Source organism: Neofelis nebulosa, chromosome 16 (genome assembly GCF_028018385.1).
Source record: "Neofelis nebulosa isolate mNeoNeb1 chromosome 16, mNeoNeb1.pri, whole genome shotgun sequence".
NCBI lineage: Eukaryota > Metazoa > Chordata > Mammalia > Carnivora > Felidae > Neofelis > Neofelis nebulosa.
In genome coordinates, this window is record NC_080797.1 from 32,569,481 (window position 1) to 32,595,148 (window position 25,668).

The window sequence follows — 25,668 nt, forward strand, 5'->3', positions numbered from 1 at the left end:
CCGCGTGTGATGGGGCAGGCACAGAGCGGACAAGGATCTTTTGCAAATATCTTTATTAATCTTGTATAAAAATAAGGTCCATGGAGAGTTCCTGGAGCTGGGGATGGGGCGCGAGGTTGCACTTTATAAGTTACAGGCCAGGCTCCCGCTGAGGCTAAGTATGGCTATTAGGGGAAGAGGGGTGCCGCAAGCAGCATTTGGGGGAGGGGCCGGCGATGCTGCCCCCCGCCCCATGCCCCCGCGCGCCCGACCACTTGAGGTGGGCCCAACGCAGCCGCAGAGGGGGCTGCCCGGCCCAGCCGAGCTGAGGACCACCTTCCTCGAGCCCCAGCTTGCCCCCCTCATCCCCCACTGAGTCCATCTGCTGAAGTAGCAGCTACAGTGAGAGGTCCGAGGTGACCTGCAGGGGGGGTCCCGGGGGGCGCCGGCGAGCACTTCTACGGCCTGTGTCTGTGCGGATGTAGGGCTGGTTCCGCAGATCTGGCAGCCAAGAGGAGAGACATTTATCTTTCAGAAGTCTGCATGGGGCTAAGACCACAGCTCCAGGGCAGAGGCCTCACCCTTCTAGGGACCCAGGTTGTGTGCATGTAGGAAGGGACCTGTTTATGTTTACCAGACCCCACTCAAACCTATCCCAGCCATGCATGGCCCAAGGGGAGGACGGCATGACCCAGTCCCCCAAGGCCCCCCAGAGTTGTGGGCAGCCTCTGGGATCAGAGGCCAGGCTACCCAGGTACCTGGGGGCTAGAGAGGAATCTCTTCTCCCAGGCTGGCCTCACAGAGGAGCCTGGATGTCCGCTTGCCGGTGCGGGCCGTGAAAGGCACCGTCTTGAGCACTGAAGGTTGGGAGGCAGGAGGGAGGAGAGAAAGGAAAAAAGAAAAAAGACAGAAAAAGTAGCAAGAGGCAGTAAGGCAGCCAGACCCCTAGGGTGGGGTAGAGGGGGTGGAGGACAGCATTAGATGGACAGAGGACAGGACAGGCCCAGCCAAACCCTCACCTGTGATGATATCTTCAATGGCCCCATCGCGGTCACTCTCATAGATAAGTGGCTCCTTCTGCTGCTTCCGCTTCAGCTCAGAGATGAGGTCCATCTGCTGCCGCCGGGCCTTGGGTGGCGACTGTGGGGGGGACAGGGGGCGTAATGGAAGGTGTATAGCTCCAGCTCCAGGATCCCCTCTCCCCAGGCCACGAAATGCTAGAACACGTGTCCTCCTGGTCCTTCCGCAGCACCAACAACCGGCTCGAGCGGAAGGAACCCATTCCCACCCACCCCAGGCTACTGGGGCACCGTGCTCACCTCGGGCAGGGTCTGTTCCCAGAAATGAGAGTATAGAAGAGGGCCAGATCTCTGGGGTGAGGATCGCTGCAAGCAAGTGCCAAGCTCAGGCACAGCTACCTACCTTGGATGCTGGGACTTCCCCTCTGCCTGGGGCGTCAGCGCCCGCCTCCTGGGCTGCCGCTTCTTTCTTCCACTGTTCCACCTCCTGCTCAGCTTTCTGAGGGGCCAAAGTGGGTGTCCATGAGGGGGGGTCCTCGCCCACCCCCAGACGGAAGCATCCCCTCCCCTTCCCACCGCCCATGTGGAGGAGCCCCCACAATGCCCTGCAGGGGTCCCAGCCTGCCGGCCAGACACACATACCTTGTAGGCCTTGATGAAGCGGCTGAAGAGGGAAAAGAACATGGAGGGGGATGTGGTCTTGGGGTTCTCTCCGAAGTACTCCACCACAGACTCGTAGGCCTCCTGTGGGCACAGCCTGTCAGGCCCACCAGCACGGACCCCTACAGGCTCTGTGCCCCTTTAAGACACCAGCCACTTCATCTCTGCCCCTCCAGGCAGGTGGGCCTTCCTGCCCCATCCCCCACTGCTGTGGCCATGCCCTTCCAGACCTTTCTTCCACAACCCCACAGCCTCCCCACCTCCAGGCCAGCGCTGGCCCACCTGAGCAGTCTTGCTGTCTGCCAGCAGCTTATCCATGATGGGGGAGTTAGTCTTCAGGAACTCCTTGAGCACCGTGCAGTTGTCCTGCCGCACAAACTCTCTCTGGGTCAACTCTAGGCCTCGCTGTAGGGAGCGCACGTCCCCTAGGACACTGTCCAGGGACACTGAGTGGGGGAGGGGGAGCAGTACAGAAGCAGGGAATCAGGCAGCATTCCCGTCTAACTACACCCTGTGGTCCCCTTTCTCTCAACCCGTATCAGTCCCCAGGGCTGAGCCCCTGCCCCCACCCAAGGAGGACAGGGCACCTGCACCCATACCTGAGCCTGCCTTGTCCAGGAAGTGCAGGTCGCTGTGGAAGCCTGTGAGCTGTGGGTACTTCTCAGCAATGACCTTCACCAGGTAGTGCAGCAGCGTCTGCTTGCGGTCAGTCGACTTCATCTCCAGCAGCTGCATGAAGACCTATTGTAAGCCACAGGCCACCAGCTGTCCCCCATCCCCCATGCCTGGGAACCCCTCCTTGTGCCCCTCACCACATCCAGACTCTGGAGCCGGAAGCCGTAGGCTGCTCCACGCTTGCTGCTGTTCATGTAGTTACCAAAGGCGAGGACAATCTGGGAGAGGCAGGGGGGAGAGTTCAGGAGGTTGCCGGGGCTGAGGAAACCCTCCCGAGTATAAGTTCCACAAGAAAATGTGGCGAAAAGCAAGCCCCACACACTCAGCCCCCACTACTCTCCTGCATGGCCCCTTCAGGTCTAGGACACGTACATGCTTGTATATATGTCTGACATATGCATATGGCTAACACAATGCATGGCGTACCCTGGTTTTTTTTTAAGATTTTTTTTTTTAATTTATTGAGAGAGGGGGAGAGTAAGCCAGGGAGGGGCAGAGAGAGAGAGGGAGAGACAAATCCCAAGCAGGCTCCGCGTTGTCAGCGAAGAGCCCGAGGCGGGGCTGGAACTCATGAACCATGAGATCATGACCTGAGCGAAAACTAAAAGTCAGACACTTAACCACCTGAGCCACCCAGGTGCCCCTTAAAGACTTTATTTTTAAGTAATCTCTACATCAAATGTGGGGTTTGAACCCACAACTCCCAGAACAAGAGTCACATGCTCAGGGCACCTGACAGGCTCAGTCAGAGAAGCTTGTGACTCTTGATCTCAGAGTTGTGAGTTTGAGCCCCATGTTCAGTGTTGAGATTTCTTAAATAATAAACTTAAAAATAAATAAATAAAGAGCTGCATGCTCAATGGACTGAGCCAGCCAGGTGCCCCTTGGCATACCCAATTTTGTCCTCTGCCATTCCTACCCAAAATGGTGCTGCTGACATCGCCTAGGCTGTAGTATCATGGTCTTTCTACTGGTTCCGAGACTCCACTAAGCAGGCGTGGGTACTCTGCTAATCACACAGTAATCCCCAGAGGGGGCTCCGCCCTTAGGAGGAGTCTAAAGTATTGTAGACGTGACCTCCACCCCCCGCCTTAGTTTTGTCTTTCCGTGTATGCGAGCGCTAAGAACATAACTGTTGCATCCCAAGGGTACAGACAGAGCAAGGCCCGGATCTCCCTCTCACACGACCCAGAACGGGCAAGGAGCCATAGGTGGGCCCCGCTTCCCAGACCCTTGCCCTGGGCTCTCACCTCCAGGATCTGCCGGAGTTTGTCAGAAGACTTGATGGACATTGAGGCTGCAATTATGGCATTCAGTTGCTGGGAGGGGCGGATTGGGGAGGTAAGGTAAGTTGGGGCAGGGTGGGAGGCAAGCCCATGGGAGGCTCAAGTACCCCTAAATGCCCTCCTGGAGGCTAGTAGCTGCCCCCCTCCGCAACCCCAACCCAGAACACAGTGCCCCCGCTTGCCCTGCCTGCCCCGCCCCGCCCACACCGCTCTGCCAGTCCCGCCCCGCCCCGCCCCCACCCACAACGCTCTGCCTGCCCCGCCCACACCGGCATGAGCAGCTGCACAGTATCCGGAAAGTTGCCCAGGAAGGTGAGCGTGGCCATGCGCTCCGGCAGGCGCGGGATGCGGCTGAAGCGCAGCATGAAGCGATCCTCCTCCGACAGCTCCTCCATGGGTCGCTGCTCCCTCTCGAAGCGGGCAATGAGGCTACGCTCATACTCCGTGGGCAGGAAGCGGGTCAGCAACTCCAGGAAGTCCAGGCCAAGGGCTTGTAGGTCGTACCTGGTGAAAGGCGGGGTAGTTATCACTCTATACCCACCAGTTCTTGAGGCAGGACTACATCCCCCCGTCCATTTCCTTGACTGAATAAATGAACTTCAGTATTCACTATTTGCCAACAGCTTCAGGGACCAAGAGGCAGGTGTGTCAAGGGAAGTTGGGAGCTGGGAAGCCTGAGGTCCCTATCATAGGTCAGTGGCAGATGCACAGCTGTAAATGCCAGAGCCTGAGTTCCCATAGCTGGGCAAGGAGGCAGGGAGGAAATGGGAACATCTCAGTCTGGGCGTGGACTCACAGCATAGGCTATTTTCTCGGCCTGAAAATGGGAACAAGGTTCCCAGGCTTACTCCCTGACCAGGGTTAGCATGAAGTTTGATGGGCTCTGTCCCATAGTTGGGACTCTTTTACTAGGTACTTGATGACCCTGGTTTAGTAGAGGGGCTGGGCTACCTACAATCCCAGGGCAAAAGTACTCACGTCTCGATGGCCTGGCAGATGCGATCAGCCCCCAGGTTGCCCTTGCGCAAGGTGATGGCCAGGTTCTTGGCCCGGTTGGCCTCGATGAGGGTGGCCTTGCTGGGGGCCTTCTGGGCTGCCTTACCCTTGAGAGCACTGAGGTCTAGGCTGGGACCTTGGGACTTAGTCTTGAACTGCTCCTCAAAGTCACTCATGTCTAGCTCCTGAGGGCACAAGGAGAAGAGCTGGGGCTAGGTGGGCTGGGGTCTGATATATTCCTGGCTGAACCCTCTAACCAGCCCTGACCACACAACACAACCCACAGAGAAAAAAACCCAGTAACCCAGCTTGACCACAGGCCCTGATGGGGGATACAGGGGAAGTACAGACAGCACTGAGGAGGAAGAGCTGCACCCAATCCAGGGCACCCACACTCCAAGCCATTACAGCCAAAGGAAGAGCTGAATTGGCCAGGGATTAAAAAAAAAAAAAAAAAAAAAAAAAAAAAAAAAAAAAAGTTGTGGGGGGGGGGAGACAGGGAAGGGCATTCCAGGCAGAAGGAACGGCATGAGCAATGGCCTGGAGGCAAGAGAACACATCACTTTTGGAAAACTAAAAGTAGAATTAGAAGGCCTGAAGCCCTGGTTGTCTGTGGGAGTGGTGGGAGAGAAGCTTAAGAGGAGAGTGGACACAAGGGGGCGCCTGAGTAGCTCAGTCAGTTAAGTATCCGACTTCCACTCAGGTCATGATCTCACAGTTCATGAATTCAAGCCCCACATTGGGCTCTCTGCTGTCAGCGCAGAGCCAGCTTCGGATTTTCTGTCTTCCTCTCTCTCGGCCCCTCCCCCACTCACCCTCTTCTTCCCTCTCAAAAATAAACAAAAATCAAAAGAAAAGAGAAAGAGAGAGAGACCAGACCTGGGGGGAGGGATGTGCCCTCTGCAGGGAGGAAGGGGAAAGCCTCCAGGGGAGTCAGGATACACTGCCTATCCAATATACTAAACCAGTTTAGCTTAACGCCCATCCCTGGGCCTCCATGCCCTCATCTGTACAATGGGGTGGAGGAGATGATCCAGCATGATCCACACAAGCCCCCTCCTCCTCTGGTGCCCACACTGGGAGCAAAGAAGGGCCACACTCACCTGCAGCACCTTCTCATCATTGAGCTCAGTGAAGACGGTGCCTGTGATCTGGCTGGGTTTCAGGGCCACCCAATTTAAGAGTGGCATTCTGAACTTGGTCTGTATGGGTTTCTTGGCCTTTACTCCTGGGACAGGGAGGGAGTGGTGAGCATAGGGAGGTGAGGGCGGGGTGGTTGGCAGGACCCAGGGCCCAAAGTGGCCAGACGGGACAGGCAGAAGGCAACAGGAGGCCCCCAGACAGAGCATCCTGGAGGACACAAGTCTAGGCACGGCACCTCTCTCCATATCACCCCCAGCCCTGGGTGGTCCACTCACCTGGGCCCATCTCTGGGGCATCAGAGAGACCTCCAGGAGGCGGTGGGGGCGGCGGAGGTACCGGCCCATCTGTGCCAGAAGGCAGCGGTGGCGGTGGGGGTGGGGGCGGCAAGTCTCCCGGCAGCGGCGGGGGTGGGGGTGGGGGAGGGGGCGGGGGATCTGAGCTGCCAGGGAGGGGTGAGGCCAGAGGGGGCGCCAAAGGCGTGGCTTCCTGCTGGAAGGGGAGGCCGGGCAGTGGGGGCGGTGGCGGTGGGGGTGCTGCTCCAGCAACCGGCTCTGGTTCTGCCGCAGGTGGGAGATCTGAGCCTAAAGAGAACAGAGAACCAAAGATGGAGGGGAAGGGGTGTCAAGTTCTGGGCCTGGGTGGTCTCGCCACCACCTCCCTCCCTACGCATGCGCACTGGGCCCACGTCTACCATCTGGCGTCCACCTGAGCCACGCCCACAACCCAAACCTACCTCTTGCAACTGTCCCGGCCCGAGACGTCCCCAGGCCCCCCTTCCAGACACTGGTTCCCCCATGCCCACCCACTCCGGCTTACAGCTCCTGCGCACCTGGGCTGAGTGAGCCGGTAGGCACTCCTGGAGTGGGAGTCGGAGTCGGAGTCAGAGCGTCACTACCGCTTGGAGTTGCCACAGCAACCGGGAGGATCTCGATGGAGACAGCATCCCCGGGCCCCCGCAGGATACGGATTAACCCCTTCTCTTCCAGCTCCTCCACCTTCAGCTCTAGGGCCGAAGGCCGTGCAGGAACGGGGGTAGGCACTTTCTCAGGCTCGGAAGGACGCCTAGAGGCACCCATGGGGGTCGACTCGCTGAAGCGCTCCTGTGAATCCCGGGAGAAGGGTCAGTGCCCAGCAGCAGGCCTGGCACATAGCCCCCACCCTCTTATTGGGGTAGAGGGCAGTGTCAAGCCTAGAAGCCCCAACGGATCAGTTCGCGGGAGCCCGGCCTGCCCCGGCCCGGCCCCCTCCGCCGCCAGCCTCACCCGCAGGGTCTCCAGCTCCTTTCGAGCCTGGCTTAGCTGCTTTTCCAGCTCGGCAATCTTGGCCATGGATTCGTTCTCCGCGTCCCGAAGCCTTTCTGTCAGCTGTGGCACAGCACATGGTGAGCTCCCACCCGCCGCTGGGCACTGGTACCGCCGGTGAGGGGGCGGCAGCAGGCATGCCTGCCTGAAGGGCTGGGGGAGGCTTCCGGATGTGCTGGCGGGTGGGCTGAGCCTGGCACTTGAACCCAAGTAGGTGAGGCACTGAGGGCACTAAAGTTCTCTCAGGAGGAGAAACCAGGGCACCACTGAGGACGGAGGTGAGTGGAGAGGAGATTGGGCTAGGAGGGGCCCCAGGCACCTAGTTCCACCCAAGCCAGGATGTGGGCTCTGAGCACAGGGAGAGGAGGGGCCTGCCTCCTGCAGAGGTCCCACAGCGCAGGAACCCAGCGAACAAGACACCCAAGATGTGGATTCAGGTCAAAGTCTGGAACCAGGCAGACAGCCACCCCGTTTGGGTTTGAGGCCCAGGGCCTGATGCGATTGTGAAGCCCTGGGGGCCTACGATGTGCTGGGCCAAGTTCAGGAGCACCTCCCACCTGGGCCACCTGCTCCTGCAGCTCCTCCATGTGCTCCAGCACAGCATTCTTGGTCTCCGTGTCCTCCAGCAGCGCACCCACATCAAAAACATTGTCCAAGTATGCTTGGATCTGTACCTGCAGCTTGTCACTCTCGGTGAGCCGAAGCCTCTGTCCCCCAGACAGAAGGAACAGGGTGAGGCCCAATGTGAGGGGTCTCTCAGAACCGCCCATCACCGCTAGAGCCCAGGGGAAGGGGCTTGAGCCCCAGCCTGCTTTTTCTTTTTATTGAGATATAATTCGCATACCATAAAATTCATCACTTTAATGCATATAATTCAATAGCTTCTAGTATATTCACAGGGTTGTGCAACCATCACCAATGTCTAATTCCAGAACATTTCTATCACCCCCAAAAGAACCCCTGTACCTGTTAGCAGTCAGTCCCTATTCTCTCCTCTCCCAATCCCAATTGGCAACCGCCAATCTATCTTCTGCCTCTGTGGACTTACCTATTCCGGACAGTCATATAAAGGAATCGTACAGTATTTGGGCTTTGGTGACTTGGTGTCTTTCGCTTAGCGTAATGCTTTCAAGGTTCATCCACGTGGTAGCATGTTATCAGTAACTGATTCCTTTTTATGGCTGAATAATATTCCATTGCATGGATATATCACCCCAGCCTGCTCTGCACCTTTTGTTAATCCTGGCTTTTTAAAAATCCAATCCCAGGGGATTAGCTCCCAGGGGAGCCTGGGTGGCTCAGTTGGTTAAGTGTCCAACCCTTCATTTCAGCTCAGGTTATGATCTCATGATCATCGTCAGCCCGTCGTCAGGCTCTGAGGTGACAGCACGGGATTCTCTCTCTCCCTCTCTGGCTCTCGCCCTCACGTGTGCATGTATGCGCGCTCTCTCTCTCTCTGTCTTTCAAAATAAATAACAAAAAATGATAAAAATCCAATCCCAAAGTCCCCACTTCTCCAAGCAGCCTCTGAAAGGAATCAGGAAAAGCCGTGGCTTCTCTGCACAGGCTGGACCCGGAAGCACCAAGCCCCTCCGCCTAACCTTTCCCGGGGCAAGGAACTCCTCCTTGACCTGGACCCATCCAGTATGAGCCAGATCCCAATACGGCCCAGTATCTCTGTGCTCTCCATTATGTGCCTGTCTGAGGCTGATCCTCCCAGAGCCAGACCCAGGGCCACCTAGAGCCCTTCCGGTGCCTGCAACAATAGCTCCATGGACTGTGTGCCTATCAGGTGGCAGAAAACGTTCTGCCTCATTCTATTTAGAGTCATTATCATCTTTCTAACTCTCCTGTTTTACAGATGGCAAAGCTGAGACTCAGAGAGAAGAGACTTATCCAAAGTCACATGGGCTTGGAAGTGACAGAGTCAGGATTTGAACCCGGATCTGCCTGACCTCAACACCCATGCTGCTAACCACAGAGCCATACTCTGCAGTTGGCAAGTGGTTGAGTCCCAGAGGGGCGGGAGGATGTAGGGCTCACCTCCAAGTACAAGTCCAAGCCCAGGTGGGTGAACTCATATTGCAGGAAGACACGGAAGTTCATGTTCTCCACAGAGTGTACCACGATGTTGATGAATTGCATGCAGGCCACCTGGGGAGTAGGGAACAGGAGCACGTTGGTCTGTGATCCTCTCGGTGGGGGAGCTCAGTGCCTTCCACCACCACCCCCCATTTATTCCCAAGTCTCTCTCCTTTTCCCCATTTCTCACTCTGCTAACCCAGCTTTGTCCCTCCCCGTATTTTCCCCCTACACGCCGCATCCCCTCCCTCCAGCTTCCCCTCCCCACCAACCTCTCAATCCTCATACTTTGCAGGAGCAGAGCCCAGATCCCAGATGCCCAGGGCCCCTGACTGCCCCTCACACTGAGGGTGGTTGGGCCCAGCCTGGAGTCCCAAGCTCACCATGAAGTCGATATTGCTGTCCTCTTTCTGGAAATATTCCATTAGCTTCTCAAAGCGGTGCTGCTCCCCACACACCTGGGTGGGGAGAATGGCTGTCATTAGGGCCCCAGCGACACACCTCCTAAGCCTTTTTCCAGCTGCCACCCTTGTGCTTCTACAGGTTCCTCCCACGTTAAATCCAAGTCAGGCCATGTCACTCTTCTGCTCAAAAACCTCTCCCCCCTCTCCATTTCCCCCAGCCTTCTCTGTGCTTACTTTACTCTGGCCACACTGGGGTCCTGGCACATTCCCACCTCAGGGCCTTTGCACCTGCTCTTCCATCTGCCCGGTTGCTCTTATTCGAGGCCGCCACCACACCAAGTCTCTCACTTCCCTCACAGCTTTGCTCAAACTTCACCATCTGGATGAGGCTCCCCTGACCACCCTGCAACCCATTCCTCCTGTCCCTCCAGCATCCCTGACTTTTTCCTCAGAGCATTTATCATTTTCTAACACATTAGGTAATTTGCTCATTTATTATACTGTTTATGATGTCTTCCCCTGCCTTCTTTGTTTCTTTTGTTCACTGATGGGCCCCAAGAGCCAACTCAAGAAATATTCATTAAAGGAATGAATGACCATATCCCATCTTATGCATCATATTGTCCTGCACCTACTTCGCCAGAATCAGAGAGGTGTATGTATGCAACTCTGAGGTGTGTGGATCAAACCCAGTTTGGACCTGGCAAGGCTGAGGGTCCGAGGTTCAGCAGATCCCCTGTTCAGCTGTCCCTGTTGCCCTAGGCAGCACCCCAACATGACCTGGCCTTTCCCTTCCCTTTAAAGCCTCCCCATCCCAGATCGTCCCCACCCTGTGTTCCCCGAATGCCCACCCAGCACTCCCAGCTGCCCCCAGCAGAGGCCACGGCTGCCAGCAACAGTCACTGCTAGAGAACAAAGACATTGGCGGGAGGGGGGGGAGGGGGGGCGGGTGGTTCATACCTCCTTGAAATTGTCAAAGGCTGCAAGGATGATGTCGTGTCCTCCTCGCACCAGGCACACAGCCGCCAGCAGCTCCAGCACCAGAGCCTTGGTTCTGGGGAGAGAAGGGGCAGTCTATCCCTTGAAGGCAGGCCCCACAGCAAGGGTGGATGTGGACCTGGCTGGGGGAGGGCAGGGGAGCTGATAGGTGAGTAGGAGTGGAAGGAGCCTGGACGGGAGTCCTGAGAACTGGGGAACAGCGCAGGCAAGGGGCTGGTGGCAGGAGAATCCAGATGTGGAGAAATGTTAGGGGCCTGGACCTCACCTGGGGTTCTTGTTGTTGAGGCTCAGAGCAATCTCATTGACACAGGCTGGGTGGGTCATGACAAGGCTGAAGCCAGACTAGGGAGAGAGAAAACGTTAGCTCCTCCAGGCAGACCCCCAGGACTGACAGCACTGTCCTGTCCAGCACCTCAAGCACTGTCGGTGCCATTGCATTCTGGTTTCTAACTGCCCTCAAGCTTAGGAAGTTTTTGATATCCAACCATTGCCTGTTCTGTGCTGCCAAAGCCTGGCTCCTCTTTTTAAACGACTCTGTCTGTGCAAAAGCCAGTGTTAGGACTCAGCACCATGGACACAGAGAGCCCTCAAAGACGTGCTAAGCAAAGGAGGACTGGCCTCACCGGCCACTCCTCCAAACAAAGTAATCCTGAGCTGCTCTCCCCGAGGGCCCTGTGTCCAGCCTTCCTTGGTGGGTGTGCCTGGGTCCCCACATGAGACATATCCATGCCCCCAGTCATGTCCAGATTACTCTAGAGGACCTCACTAGGAGGGGGCAGACATCTGGGCTTCCTTTCAAGACCTGATCAGCCTCAAGACCCCCAACAGCCCCCATCCACAGGGTTCTCCAGTGGGCAACAGGGTCGGGGGACCATTGGTCCCTGCACCCCAGCAGCTCAGGCAGCCCCCGGTGAGGACAGGCCCAGCTTCCTGGGTCCCCCAGTGCCCTCGTGCTCACTGACCAACCTGGTAGTTCATGATGGCACGCAAGCACATGATACAGACATGGACGTCATCCTTCTGGCTAACAATGCGAGAATTCCGCAGAGCCTTCCTGCTGTGGGCTGGGGTCAGCCTGGTGGGGTAGGGAAGAGGCAGCAGGGGTCAGCGTCCTACACCCAGCCTCCCACCCCCACCACCCACCACCACTCAGAAGGCACGTCTGGAACATTAGGCCACTGATTCCCATCCACCCAACCAAAGAGGTCAGCTGAGGGCAGGAAGGCTTCCTTGGCCCCTAGGCTGGGGCCTGGCATGCTGCAAGGGGATAAGGAGGGGGTCAGGAAAGCAAAGACCCTTAACAGCAACTTGGCATCAGAAAGGATTGCTGTGTTCTGCGGGTGGACAGCCCAAAGAGGGAAGACAGCCAAAGCTTGGAAATCCACAAGGTGGCGCTCACAGCCTCATGGGCTCATCTTCCATCTTGAAAGGTCAACCCTGAATTCACACACACTGTCTTGGTCCAAATCCCAGCTCACCACTTACGAGACTAGTTAATCACCCTGTGCCTCAGTTTCCTCATTTGTAAAATAGGAATGGTAATAACAGTACCTTCCTGATAGGGTTTTGGGGACTATGAAATGAGCTCAGAACAGTGCCTGATACAGAGTTAAGTGCTGTACCAGTGTCCTTCATAATTCTTTGCTTAAAAGTATGTGATTTTTTTTCATTGCTGCAGATCCGCCAATCATGACTTCCACATCAGTTCCTCTTGACAATTCTATCACATTTCCAACAACACTGGGAAGCCCCACCTCCTCCCTCCATCTGCTACCTTGCCCTTCTCCCGTCACTGCTCTAATATGTCTGAGTCTTTGCTCATGCTGTTCCTTCCACCTGGAATGCCCCTCCCTGTCCCCACCACTGCCTGTAAAGCCCGAATCCATCTGTGAGACATAGTTCCAGTGGTATCATTCTAGGAAACCTTCCTGATGCTCCAGGAAGTAGCCACCTCCCTTCTCAGAGCTCCCAGCCACACCTCCATGATAGCCTGTCATACACTGTCGCCTTCTAGACCAAGGGCTCCCAAGAGCAGGGTGATCTGTCTCCTGAGTACCTGCCACCATAGGACATGCTAAAAATATATTTGTTGAATGAATGAATGAATGAATGAGCAAACAAAAAAACATATCGTGAGAGTTTGAAAGGCTTAATATGAAGTTGGTCCCCTAGACCAAAGTGGGAAGGATGGAAGCTGGGAGTCCACATGAGGCTCCAGGGCTGACTCCTTCCCTCTCCCTGCCTCTCAGCTGGATGTCCGATGTTAGGTGGGGTGGCCTATCCACAGCAGATGAACTCAGGGGTGTCAGCTGAACACCCCACCCCACCCCACCCAGGGAGCCAACCAGGCATGCACCTGCCCCCAGGTGGCTACGTACCGGGGAGAAGGGGGGCACCTGGAGGCCGCACAGGAAAGAAGACGGGGTTAGATGGATACAAGGGAGGGTCTCACTGACCCAGAAACACCCTACTTATCCCAGACCACCCAGACTCCAGTTTCTAAGTGCCCATCCCTAGAAGGCTTCTTAACACACCCATCTCCCAAACCCTGCTTGAGGCCCTTACTGTGATCCCCAATGCCAGGCTGTCCCTCCCACCACCCCCAAGGGCCAGAGGCAGGGCTGGCTGGGTACAGAAGTCCAGGGGTGAATTCTCTATTCTCCCTGCCACCCTGCAATGGGACGCACATACTTGATGGTCAGGTGGCGACTCTTGGGCTGAGGAGGCAAGGCCGAGGGTGGACCCTTGCTGAGATCTTCCACCGACTGCTCCAGGGGCTTGCTCTTCTCTGAGCTGGGGACCCCGTTGTCTGTGCTCTCCATGTCATACCTGCAGGGATTAGAGTGGAGCTGGAGGCCAACACTGCAGAAGCACTTAAGAGAGGGGTGGGGGAAACTGAGGGGACAGACGAATGTGCAGGAGAGATTAGAGGCTGGGAGGTAGAGGCTGTGTTCCCAGCACTGTTCTGGGCAGACTAGGGGACAAGGGAATGGTGGAACAGAAGAGGAAGCCACCCAAGTCCCAGCTGGCCACCCCAGGCCACGTCCCTCCATATCCATGCAGGCCCTTAGGAAGGGGTACCGCCCACCGTGCAGGGTGTGGTTTGTGTGAACCCAAGATGGACTCAGGCTGCTTAGACGTGGCCCAAGCAGTGGATGAGGTGCAGGGAAGCAGGGATCAGGGCTCTGAGGAACAGCATGAGGACTGGAGCAGGGGGGCTTACGTGACGGAGCACTGGGCAAAGGCCAGGTACTCGAGGAGCACATCCAGGCCGCGGTTCTCCTCGTTGAGGAATTCTTCCACCCACCTGCAGGGCACAGGGCTCCCTGAGTTCCAGCCAGGAGGGAGGTCCTGCCCAGAGTGGGCACAGAACAGGCACAGCCAGGGCTCCAGTGCGGCTTCCCCCGTCCCCAGGAAGACACCAACCAGCCCAAACTCAGAAGACCCAGTGATGCTAGGAGATGCTAGGGGGCTCAGGTAGGACCCATGGCCCAGCCATGCCTCGAGGGGTGAGCAGAGAGGAGGCCGGGAAGCTGTCCTGGACACCCGACCCAGAAGTGGCCTACAGGCACAGCCTACGCAGGGGTGGGGGGACAAGGGGGACAGGGGAATAGCAAGGGGAAGCCCCAGGGGCTGTCTGGAGGCAGAGCTCTCCCTGGCCCCCAAGCAGGAAATCTGAGCCCTCGCTCACCCAATGTGGTTTGTCCTCAGGGAGATCTCCAGCTCCCGCAGCACCTGCGTGGACTCCTGAACTCGCCTCTTAAACTGGGGGCCAAGGACAGGAAAGTCTGGTGGGTGACGTCTGGGCTTCCCACAGGCCCACTGAGCCCCAAGGCAGCAAGTCAGCAGCCCGCGCCCTCCCCCTACCACTGGCCTTTCATGTTCAGCCTCCCCCACCACCCCCACATACCTGCCCAGCAGAATACGCATTCTCAGGCTACTCCCAGCCCCACACACAGGCCCGCGGGGTGCACGCTCATTCCTCCACACACAGACATGTGGCATGCTTGCGCACGTGCGCGCATACACACACACACGCACACACACACACACACACACACACAGAGCCATAGGGTACGCACACATTCAAATATGGATACCCTGGCTGTACACACACACATACTCATCCACATACAAGCACCCTGGGTACACAGATATAAGACACCCATACATCCGCATACAGACACATGGGGCGCACACACACACACTGCACAAATACGCACAAGTGGACCCACAAGTGGATGTAAACATATGCAGAATATGCAGAGGAACGTGGAAAAAGTACGTGCCCGCAGCCCTCCCAGTCCCCTAAAAATGTGCACACGCATTCATACGCGGGCCCACACAAGCCCACCAGAAAGTTTACACACACAGTTATTCTAGCTGCCCAGAGCTTGGAAGGTGCAGGGGGAAAGGGACAGAGAAAAAGGGGGAGACATATACCCCCAGGTTAGACATCCAGTCCGCTGCTACCTTTCGGCCGACCCCACCGGTTTCCAGGTAGCTCTTCAGCTTCTGGATATAGGCTGTGGGAGGGTTCTTGACTTGAAACCGCTCCTGGGGAGACAGAACAGGGTGTACAGGGAAGCAGCCAGAGCCACCCCGGGGGCAAATGACCAGCCCTTGCCCCAGAATCCCATTCTCAGCTCTGACCCCAGGTCCCAGGCTATCTTAGGACCCCTCTGAAATACCAAAGATATCACCAAACAACCCACCAGGTCATTAAAAGACCCCGGTCCCAGACCTAGCCTTCACTCCTCACTATGGCCTCACAAGCCACAGCCCTAGCACAGCGCCCCCCCCCCCACTCCACCCCCACCGGTGGAGTTTGGAGGGGTCATTTCTGCCGCACAACCCACCACGCTGGGGGTGGGGAGGAGGACTCAGACCTGCCAGTAGGTGGGACCTTCCCAGGCCCTGCCCTCCCTGGGAGTCCAGGGAGGAAGACCGCTCTGAGGGCCCCTTCCCCACGGCTCCTCCCCAGCTGTCCCATTTACCTGTGCTGGTAGGTGTCTGTGTGTGCTTATCTCCAGTGCTCAACAAAGCAACTCCTAACTCCCCTGCCCCACCCAGGGCTCCAACAGCCACTCACACAAAGAAGCAGGGGCCACATCAGAGGCCCCCTACCCAGAGGAGCTCCCATCCTTCCCAGCCCAGATCCTTTAGGACTCCCGCTTTTCCCAGGCCCTTGAGCCCCCAGCCTGAGATACCAGGCCAAGTGGCAGAGACCTCCACAGCAGCCTGAGAGCCTCTAGAAGCAGCTCCCCATCCTCCCCACACAGCCCAGCCTTTACCCCCCAGACTCCCGCACAGCCTGCTCATCCCATTCCGGTCCATTAGCAGGAGCCAAAGGCCCAGCCCTGGCTCCCAGGGGAGGCTCCCTGCTCCCCAACTCCCCACCCCCAGCCTCCTTCCCTCACTGAATCACTGCAGCAACCAGGCCCCACCCTGGCTTAGCAGTGGGAGAGGGGTCTTCCCTGCTACCCCGGAGAGCGGCCCTGGAAGCTGGAGAGGCAGGGGCAGCCAGTGAGCCCTGAAGATGGCAACCCTAGGTGCCTGGCTGAGCACCAGAAGCCAGGAGTTCCATTTCTCGCTCGGCCACTTGGGAACTGGTTACCTTTGGGTTGTTGCTTGGTTGACTGCAGCTCCTCTGGGCCCGAGGGAAAGAAGGACAGGGATCCTGCCCCTTCCTCCCCACCTCCCATGGGGTCAAAGATGCCCAACCCTGGGGTTGCCCCCCTATCTTCCACAGCCCAGAGCTGGAGGGTCAACAGATGCTGCTCCGGGAAGCTCAGCAAGGAGGTGGGTGACAGCAAGGAGGTGATGAGCCCCTGCCAGCTCTTCATAGGGCAGACCCAGCCCAGCTAGGGACTCATAAGGTCCCTGGGGAGGCCCATGTTCAAGGGAGGGTGGTTGTAGAGTCTTGAAGACACCCCCAGCACCCTCTGCAGATGCGACACAGGCCTCTGGGCAGAGTCTTGGCCCGATGGGCAGCATGGCAGTGCCCCCTCTCCTGCCAGCACCCCCCTCCCCCCCCCCCCCCCCCCCCGACAGCCAGGGCAGGGCATCCTGAGGCCAGAAGGGGCCTGGTACCCACCTGGTCACAAATGAGCTCCCACTTCTTCTCGTTGTCATACTGGCTCAGCAGCTGCACCTTGTCCGGGGGCAAGTTCATGCAGTTCTGGAGAGGGGAAGGACAAGATAATGACCCTGAGCCTGGGGTCCCGATGCAAGGGGCCAAGGGAGCACAGTCATTTTCAGGGAAACCACCAGGGGGCAGCTCCCTAGCATATCTGTCATACGCATGAATCCCTGTCACCCCAGGAGATAAGTAGCGTTAGCCGATGAGAAGATGAGAAAACCGAGGCCCAAAGATACAGCACCTTGCCCTAGACCACAAAGCTAGAAAGTGACACTGGGATTTGACTCTGAGTCGGCCTGGCTCCAGGGCCTGGGCTCCGTCTTCCACACACACCCTCCCTAGCATGTCTCCCCCAGCGGTGAGAGCGTGGGTTCTCAGCCTGACTTCCTGGGACCTTGGGCATTTTTTGACTCACTTCCCCACGTGCAATAAGGGGGAAAGTCAACTCTTCTTCCATTTGAGTGGGAAGCTAACAGGGGACCCAGTTGCAGCCGGGCCCAAATGTGGCCAGTCTTGGACTCTGCCCCACCCCTGTGTGCCAGCCGACACTATCCGGACTGTATGCAGTCCTGGCCCAGGGCACCAGTGTCTCACAAACAGCAGAAAACCTCTCACAAGGATGGCAACAGCGGTCTCCTCCTTAGCCCTGTCCAGCCCCCTCCCTCCTCATCACTTCTGGAAGGAGGACATGGGGACGGGCCAAGGGAGTTACGGTCAGATAGGCAGGGAATTCCTAGCAGGTGCATCACGGCTACAGGGCACAGGGGGATTCCTGGGGAAGGTCACCCAGACATAGGAACTAGGGACAGCAGCCAGCATGCTGGGTCTGTGGTGCCGGTGGCCCAGGCTGGGACTCCCCTCAGGAGCTAAGAAAGGTCAGCATTGCTCTGCCCGATCCTCCAGTCACAGACGTGCCTGTCAAGCTCCTCCCTCACAGGGCAAGTATAGGGTCTTGCCTGGTGCTGCCTGCACTAGGGGTTCCTTGGCCCCCCCCTGAACTTGGCATGTCTTCCTAACAGACCCAGAAGATAATGCCAGTTTACCCCAATTCACTGAACCCCAGGTTTAAAGAGGGCCTATTATGTATCAGGCCCCAAAAGATAGTTCTTGCCCTCAAGGAGCCCCATCTCTGCTGGGGAGGTGGGAGTCCCCAGGAATCCCCAGCCCAGAGTCAAAAGGCCCCCGTCACCAGCTCTGGTGGCTCAGACTACACGTCCTCAGTCACATGGCCCTGAGAGGAGGCCACAGCTGGAGCAGAGAGAGGGCCACACCCACCCGGGGCTCCTCAGCCAGCTTCCTCTCTGGGGTGCTGGGCTTCATTCTGGGGCTCTGGCCAGAACTCACCCCCCCAAAAAAAATCACTGCCTTAGGTCAGCCCCAGACAACAGGAAACTGGGTGCTCTCAGCCCCCATTGCTCAAGCTTTCCGGCTGAGGCCCCACTTGAGAGGTGAAGCTGCCTATCCCCCAGGCCCCCCAGGCCGGCTGGGGATGGGGATATGTCATTCTTCTCCCCATTGCAAAAGCGAGCCCCTGGATTGAGGAAACCACTGTTGTCTCATCTGCTGCCTTTCCCCAACCCACCAACAGCCAGAACAGCCCCCGCCACTACAGGAGACACTGCCTAGGAAGGGCCCCTGGAGCTGAGGCAAGGGCCCCTGGGACCGATCTCTCTCTCTGCCTTTCTTTCTCCTTGGTCTCTCCCGATCCTGATTACAGAGATCCAGGGTGGGGCAGGGCAGAGGGGGCCAAGGCTGAGGGGGAAGGAGGGAGCAGGGAGGCAGGCAACGCAGAGAAACTGGAACAGTGGCCAACCCAGAGAAGGGAGGTGGTGGCAGGGAAGGGAAGGGACGAGGAGGAATGAGGGGACGGCTGAGCCCCAGCACCTGAGCCTTACAGGGGACAGCCGCTTCCCAACACGGGTCTTTCCAGGCCCTCGCCCACTCCAGGGACCTGTTTGGTTCCTGGAATGGCCCCAGTGGCACTTCTAGAGGCAGCGACCAGTCACAGTCAAAATAGCGACCCCAACAAATGTGGGCGCCAGCTCTGGCCGGATGCTCACCCTGCCCGGCACCGCTCTGAGCCCTCCACGAGGGTGGCGTCCTCACCACCACACACCCTCATCCCCATCTCACAGGTGCAAGTACAGATTAGTTTAGTGACCTGCCCAAGGTTACAAAACCAGAGAGTGGGGAGCGGGGCTGGCTTCGAGCCCAGAGCTGACTCTGAAGCAGCACCCTGGCCCACTCCCCGCGGGGGGCAGCCCCATGGTTATTACTGGGGAGGAAAAGGCCTCTGCTGTGGGGTACACCTGTCCCGGCAGTGGTGGAGGGCAGAGCACCCCTTGTCCCCTTCCCCACCTGGGCGTGCTCAAGCCCCCGAGGCTACGTGCCAGCCTGCCAGACGGGCTAAATTTAGGCTCGGAAATCAGAAATAGCTCTGACAGCGCTGAGCACTAATTAGCAGCTGTTCCTCGGCTGTGCCCACCGAGGAGACGGTACCCTAAGGAGCAAGAGAGGAACCAAAGGGTGCCACTGACTCGGGGTGGAGGGAAGGCGTCCTGGAACACGGCAACAGACCCCAGACCCGGGGCCCTCAGCAAGGAGGCAGCACCATGGGAGAGAAGTAGATGAGGCGGCTGACACCGCTCGAAAGGGACAGGCAAGGACACGGAGGTCCAGGGGTGGGGGGGAGGGACACTTGCCTCCCGTAAGGGGACACGGGGAGAGGAGGCTGTGAGGTGGAAGAACCCACACTGGATCCTGGAGAGCCAGGCCCTGGGCTCACCTAGCCCAACAACTTCTCCGTCTCCTTGAGCCTCAGCTTCCTTCTCCATAAAATGGGCGCACTTCCCTTCTGCCTCCCAGCTCCCAGAGCTCCCAGGAATACCCAGTGAGAAGCTGGGTTTTGATGTAATAATACTCTGCAGTGACGCACGCTGTTAAGAGGCGTTTCACAGACTGGGGCCTGGGGGAGGAGTCCATGGAAGACCCCAAGGAGAGGGATGGTGTGGTGAGCAGAAGTTTCTGAAAACATCCAGATAAAACAGACCTGTCTCCAGTGCTTGGCCAACAATGCACTGACCCTTCAGCTCCCCTCTCCTTGTTGCCCTTAATGCTTTGGCTCCAGGAAGAGACAGGTAAGATCCATCTTTGAAGGTGTGGCCAAGAAAAGGAGCTGATTCCCCAGTCTTTCCACTAGAACGTGTAGACCTCATTCTCCCTCCCTGCTGCGACCTCTCCAGGTGCCAGAGGGGCCCTCAGCCTCGCTCACCCAAGACCAGCCCCTTGCAAGCTTCTGCCGTACTCCTTCAACAACGCCCCTCCCCCCTCCCGCCACCGCTGACATCTGGAGAGGTGTCCCTGGTGACTGAAGGGGTTCTGTCTGCGTCTGGACACAACCACACCCTCCCGTTTCACTTTCAGTTTGAACTGAGACTGTCCCAACCCACCTGCCCACCCTCTCCTCATGACGTGTGGCCCTTTGAGTCCCAGAATGCCCTTGAACTTGGGTACCAAGCCCAGTCTCAGACCAGCCCCACAGAGGCTCCACAGCCTGATGGGCCCAGAAGCCAGGAAGTGTCTCCATCCGCCACCTCTACATGGTCTTGGCCTTTGTCTTAGAGCTCTTAGCACCTCTCCAAAGGCAATCAATCCACGTTTCAAAGTTCCAGTAGGTAGATTTTCTGGGGCTATTAGAGACAATCCCTGACTTAGAGGAGGGCTCTAGGTGACTAGTCCCAGGATTAGGTGCTGAGAGTCCCAAAAAGCTCATGGCTTCTCCCGTCAGGGTTGAAGGGTCCCCATGGCAGGGACAAGGGCAAGCCAGGTGGGAGCCAGGACAGCAGGCACTGCCCATACAATCCAGGCTAGTAGGAGAATTACAGCAACAATAATAATGATAAATATTCCCCAAACATCCCATTCCGTGCTAAGTGCCATTCTAGGTGCTTTATATCTACTGACTCATTTAAACCTCAAAAAAGAAGCTGACACAGTAAATGCTATTGTGATCCCCATTTCACAAATGGGAAACTGAGACACGGAGCGATGAAGTCATTTGTCTGAGGTGACCTAGCTGGCAAGCTGGTAAGAAGACTGTGTTTCCTTGGAAGAAAGAGCACTGAAGGCAGTGAGAAATGTGGGTCCCGGACCCCCAGGGGTCTTCTGCAGACAGACTGGCCCCAGTCCCCCTGTCTGAGGAACGAGGAACAGCCAGCCCCATTTCCTGCCACCCAGCACCCTACGCTTCCTGTTGTTGCCCACGCTGAGCTCTTACTCACTGGGGAACCCCCCCCTCCCAGTACACCGTCTCTCAGAGGGAAGTGGAGTCCTCCCCACCCCCTCCCCATGTGCACACAGCTACCGTTAGCACCGCCACTGCCCCACCCTCCAGGAGAGGTGGGCCCTCCCTCTCGTGGTTTCCGGCCACCAGGCAAGTTTTTGGTCTAGGCCCCGCTGTGGCTGCCCTGCATGATGGCAGCCAAGGGCAGCCTGGCCTGTGATGGCTAAAGTTGGCAACCTTGGTTGGTCTTGGTAATGGAGGTGGGTAGAGGGGAAAGGCACAGGCTGGAAGGGCCTAGGAGGCCTCCAATATGAAGAGGCCTCTATCCACTCCAATGTCGCTCCCTTCCTCACAGCGGGGGAGAGTTTCTGGAGCACTCGCCCTGTGTCAGGCACACTCTCGGTAATCCTTCAACGACCCTAGGAGGCCAGCATATACTACTGGTATTCTCTTTCTACACATGGGGAAAACTGAAGTTCAGAGAGGTTAAGTAACTTGCTCAAGGTCATCCAGGTAGGAAGCGGCAAAGACAAAACCCACCCCCTGACTTAATGACCCCGAAGCTCAGGAAGCTATTCTGCCCTTCCCTTGAGTAACCCCGGCCCCTCCCAGAGGCGGGGAGGACGGAGCCACCTTCCAGGGTTCCATGTCCTCAGGAAAAATGCAGAGGTAGCCCCCAGGGCAGCCCCATCTGCTCCTGCCCATCTCACCCAGCTCTTTGCCAACTGGCCCCAGATGTCCCTGTGAATCATGCCTACCACATCCCTGGGTTTCCAGGGTCGACATGTGCCAGCCCCGCCTGCTAAGAATGTCGCCCCACAGCCCCTATCTGGCCCGATATCTGCCCACATGGCCACAGCCCCATTGGGATCCTCCATGTGAGACACCCCAGAGATGAAAGGTACAGCCCCCCTGTAGCTTCCCGTTCCCAAACTTCATCCGCCTCACTCCAGAGAAGGGAGCTGGCCAACAAAATGGAGACAGAATGGATTCTACTCCTGCTCCTCAGGGAAGGGGTCCAGCTGAAAGCAGGATTCCCAGGGTCCACATGCTGCTGGAGGCTGTCCTGACCTCCCCACACAGCCTTGCCAAATGTCCACATCCCTAGGCACTTGCTAAGGGCAGCCCAGGGTGCTAGGCCCCATCAGGCAAACTCCTCTCCAAACGGTTCAGTCTCCTTGTGGATCAGCATCACTCTCAGCCTCAAGCACAACATCCCGGGCACCTTCCCTTGGTCCCTTGGCCCAAAGGTTACAGGCTCCTCTCTGACCAGACAGATCAGCAGTATCCAATGCCTGGCCATAAGCACAGAACTTCTGGACGGCCTGGAAAGAGTGCCTTGCCAACCCAAACCCTGATGCTTACAGGGGAAGGTCTGCAAGGAAGACATGAGCTTTGGGCATGGCCTAAGAGAGGCAAGAGCTTGATGTCTGGCCAGCTGGTTTTCCCACCATTCCAGCAGGCCCATGTCGCTGGGCAGCCATCGCTCCTCCACTGTTGCTAAGGCAGCAGCAGGAAACCCTGGCCAACCTGCTCTTTCTCCCCACCCCCATTTTAAGCAGGGGCACCTCTCGCTCACAGCCTTCTTAGAAAAGTAGCCCCCCAACACCCTTGCATGGGAGAAAGGCCACTGTGGGGAAAGGGAGAGCAAGCTTCATCTCCTATCTGGCCATAAGCCTTGGTGGAGGCGCGCTTCACCCACACATGGGTCCCACATCCAAGAGCCAAGGAGTGGTTTGGGGCTGCAGGATCCTACCCTCCACCGGGGACCAAAGGGTTTTGTTTAAGCGAAAAAGGAAGAGGTTCCCTGGGTCTATGTGACTATATCCGAAGGGGAGGGTGATGCTTTTCCCATCAAGACTCTGGGATCCCTGGGGGTGATGGGTTCATCACTCTCGGCAGTCTGAGCCTTTTTCTCCTCTTACACATTCACTAAGGACCAGACTCAGCCCCGGCCATGGAGGCAGTGCTCTGATGGAGGCGCACCCTGCGTGACCCGTTGCCAGGCCTGTGGGTTTAGCCAAATACTTGGCCCAGGCAGCTGCAGGCAGCGGCCAAGGCTATCACCCCAGGGCGGGGCTCATGCCCTTGTTGGTGGGGAGTGAGGGGAGCCAGGTTCTTAGTCAAGTGACCTTGGGTTGGGTGAGTTCTGCCCACAGAAGACAAGGGACAGGCTGCTCCTTCCCCAGAAAGAAGGCCAAATATAAACACACTGGGGTTCCTGGGAGCCAGGATGGGAAGTTGAGCCCCATTGGGTGCTGCTGCCCTAGATTTCTACCCAGCTACCGCTGCCTTCTCCATGAAGACACCCTCTAAGACCCATCCCTGGGCCTCCGCCCTCCACACCCTGGTACTCAGGGACTCCCAATGGCATTTAGCATCAGGCTCAGCCAATCAGAGAGAAGGCCAAAACACAAGCAGGGCACTCAGGAACTACACATGCATCAGAGCCTCACCATTTGACTTTTGGATTTCCCAGTGGTCTGAATTATTCACACAGCTCCTCCCCATTAGCGTGTGTATGATAGAGACCACACCTCACCCTGACAGCCTGTCCCACCCCTGTCCACAGACACACACTTGGGGGGAAAGAGAGACCCATATCCCCCCACCCTCACAAGGCTGGCAGGGGTCCAGGGATCCACCACCAACTCAGGCTCCCCAGATGGTCCCCCAGAGACTGTCTCTCTTCATTCTGCCCCCTCCCCCATCTGCTCAGCTCAGCTGAGCTTTGCGCAGGCCATGGGTTTGAGGAAGGGAGAGCAGGTGGAGAGATGGGGGAAACAGGGCCTAGCCTGGTGTGAGGTGTCCCTCAGAGTCCCTCCCTCTCCCCTAATCAAGCAAGGTGTCTTTGCAAGGATAGACCAGACCCCGCCCCACCCCGTAGCTCCCCCAGACCCCTCTTAGCCTTCCTGCTGGGAGGGGGCAGCCAAGATTTCCAGGAACTATCATGAAGGGCCATACAGAGAATCTGGTAAGTACGGCCTAATAACAGGCCAAGGGAGGGGAAATGATGTCAAAGAGCTGGAGGGGACAAAGAATTGAGTGCTGCCACAAGCCAGCATTGCTCTATTGCCCGCACCTCCCTTGCTGCCCACCCCCCCCCCCAGACCTGCAGTGCCAGCCTGCTTAGACTGAGAAGTGCCCCCTGGGAAAAAGCACAGCGTGGCCTCATTCGCCTGTCACCCAGAGTCCAGCAAGGGAGCTGACAGCAGACAGGCCACCAGGCAATTAGTTAGAGAAAGGAGCCTGGGACAGGGCTGAGACAGGGAGAGGGAAGTGAGAATGAGTGGCCCTTCCCCCTCCCTACTTCTGCCTTGCACCAGGTCTTAGGGAGCCCTGATTTTGCTCTGGAGCCCCTCCCCAAACACATCCTGTCTCCAGGCTCAGCCAGAGCTGATGGCTTCCTCCCCAGTGACCTAGTCTCCAAGCCCCCCAATTCCTCCAGCAGGTGATAGTGGGGAAGGGGGGGGGGGATGCTTCCAGACTTTTTGTACTACCCCAAGCCAGAGTGACCAACCCATCCTGACCCCGCCCGCCCTTCCTACCCTTAATCCCCTCAGTGGGCTGGAGGAAATGCCCAAGATAAGGACCCACAGGCAATCTCTCCTGGACATGCAGGGGGTGAGAGATACAGACACCTCCTCTGCGTGATCTGAGGACTCAGCTCCCAGCAGCCCAGGCACCAACAAATCAGGACCAAACACCTGAACTCGGTCTCCAGCCCCCAGCACATTAAAATGTCACCCTTCCATCTTTGGCCCTAAGAAAAAGCAGATGTTCCACGACCCTCGCCTGGTGGCCGGGCCTGCGTGCAGAGCGGAAGGGGACGCCCCAGGACCCCCCTTGCGTGCTAGGCTCCCAACTTCCTCGCAGGACATTTCTGTTTAGACCTTTAGACCCAGGAGCGCTGGGGAAGGAGGTGTCCTGGGGAGGCAGACTGGGCGACTGCAGAAGAAAGTTTTGGGGGGAGAGTGCTAAGTCACTCTGAAAGAAGCCACTGTCACTCCCACCCCCTGTAGGGGCCAGCCACTGGGCCGGGGATCTCCAAGCGGTACCTGAGCCCCCGGGGGCGGGGACGCGTGCCGAACCCCAGCCGCCCCCCGCCCGCGCCCAGAGCGCGACAGATCACACTCACCAGAACCCTGTTAAACCTCTCCTCCAGCTCCCGGGCCGCGGGCATCGGCTGCTTGGGCGCCGCGGGCTGCTTGGGGGACGGCGCGGCGGGGCCCGCGGGCTGCTCCGCGCTGCCTGCCGCGTTGCCCATGGTGGTCCCCACCCAGTCGGCCAGGCGCCTCCAGCCTCGGAAATCCAGCTTTCCGGGGGACCGAGGACGAGGCTCCCGGCCTGGGGGGCGAGCAGGGCAGAGGCTGGCGGCGGCGGCGGCGGCGGCGGCGGCGGCGGCGCGGCTCGGCTCCGCGGCGCTCGGCTCAGCTGCGCGCAAGGGCCGGGGCGCGGCGTCCCATCGGGGCGGCCCCGTCCGAGGAGCCGGGCGGCGAGCTGCGGGGTGGGGGGAGGAAGTCAGGCTGCAGGCCGCGGGGGACAGAGGGCTGGGCCGGGGGCAGGAAGCTGCGGCGCGGGCTCCCCCCTCGGCGATTTTCTAACTTCTGCTGTCGCTCCCCGAGCGCGCAAACCGCATTTCGCCGCCGCCGCTACGCACCCTGCCCCCGGGGGGCGGGCTGGAGGGAGGAGGCAGGCGC

At 58.1% G+C, this 25,668-nt stretch overlaps 1 protein-coding gene across 6 annotated transcripts; it reads right to left on the minus strand.

The window, feature by feature from the left end:
* Positions 1-38: 38 nt before the first annotated feature.
* FMNL1 (formin like 1) lies at positions 39-25,666 on the minus strand. Of its 6 annotated transcripts, none has more exons than XM_058704480.1 (28): positions 25,107-25,666; positions 16,642-16,725; positions 15,018-15,101; positions 14,236-14,309; positions 13,768-13,851; positions 13,236-13,373; positions 12,923-12,940; positions 11,511-11,619; positions 10,810-10,886; positions 10,506-10,599; positions 9,525-9,599; positions 9,103-9,213; positions 7,617-7,766; positions 7,021-7,122; positions 6,588-6,858; positions 6,034-6,339; positions 5,719-5,843; positions 4,598-4,800; positions 3,889-4,123; positions 3,584-3,652; positions 2,471-2,551; positions 2,258-2,387; positions 1,941-2,104; positions 1,641-1,742; positions 1,402-1,497; positions 999-1,119; positions 738-836; positions 39-480 (listed from the first exon to the last, which is right to left on the minus strand). In XM_058704480.1, exons 1-27 carry the CDS (start codon positions 25,233-25,235, stop codon positions 745-747), a joined length of 3,324 nt encoding a protein of 1,107 aa, XP_058560463.1. In that variant the 5' UTR covers positions 25,236-25,666; the 3' UTR covers positions 39-480; positions 738-744. The 6 variants fall into 6 exon arrangements, with proteins under 6 accessions (XP_058560463.1, XP_058560459.1, XP_058560462.1 ...); XM_058704476.1 differs by having other exon boundaries at positions 14,988-15,101; XM_058704479.1 differs by lacking the exon at positions 738-836.
* Between the last annotated feature and the right edge of the window lie 2 nt (positions 25,667-25,668).

What these genes read in the sequence shown, in the direction of transcription:
- FMNL1 (XM_058704475.1), bottom strand. Translation starts at nt 25,235, where the DNA reads ATGGGCAACGCGGCAGGCAGCGCGGAGCAGCCCGCGGGCCCCGCCGCG. An exon ending in AGAGGTTTAACAGGGTTCTG is followed by an intron (nt 16,726 to 25,106) that starts GTGAGTGTGATC and finishes TCCCCTCTCCAG; the next exon opens with AACTGCATGAACTTGCCCCC. An exon ending in CCTTTGACAATTTCAAGGAG is followed by an intron (nt 9,600 to 10,505) that starts GTATGAACCACC and finishes CTCCCCACCCAG; the next exon opens with GTGTGTGGGGAGCAGCACCG.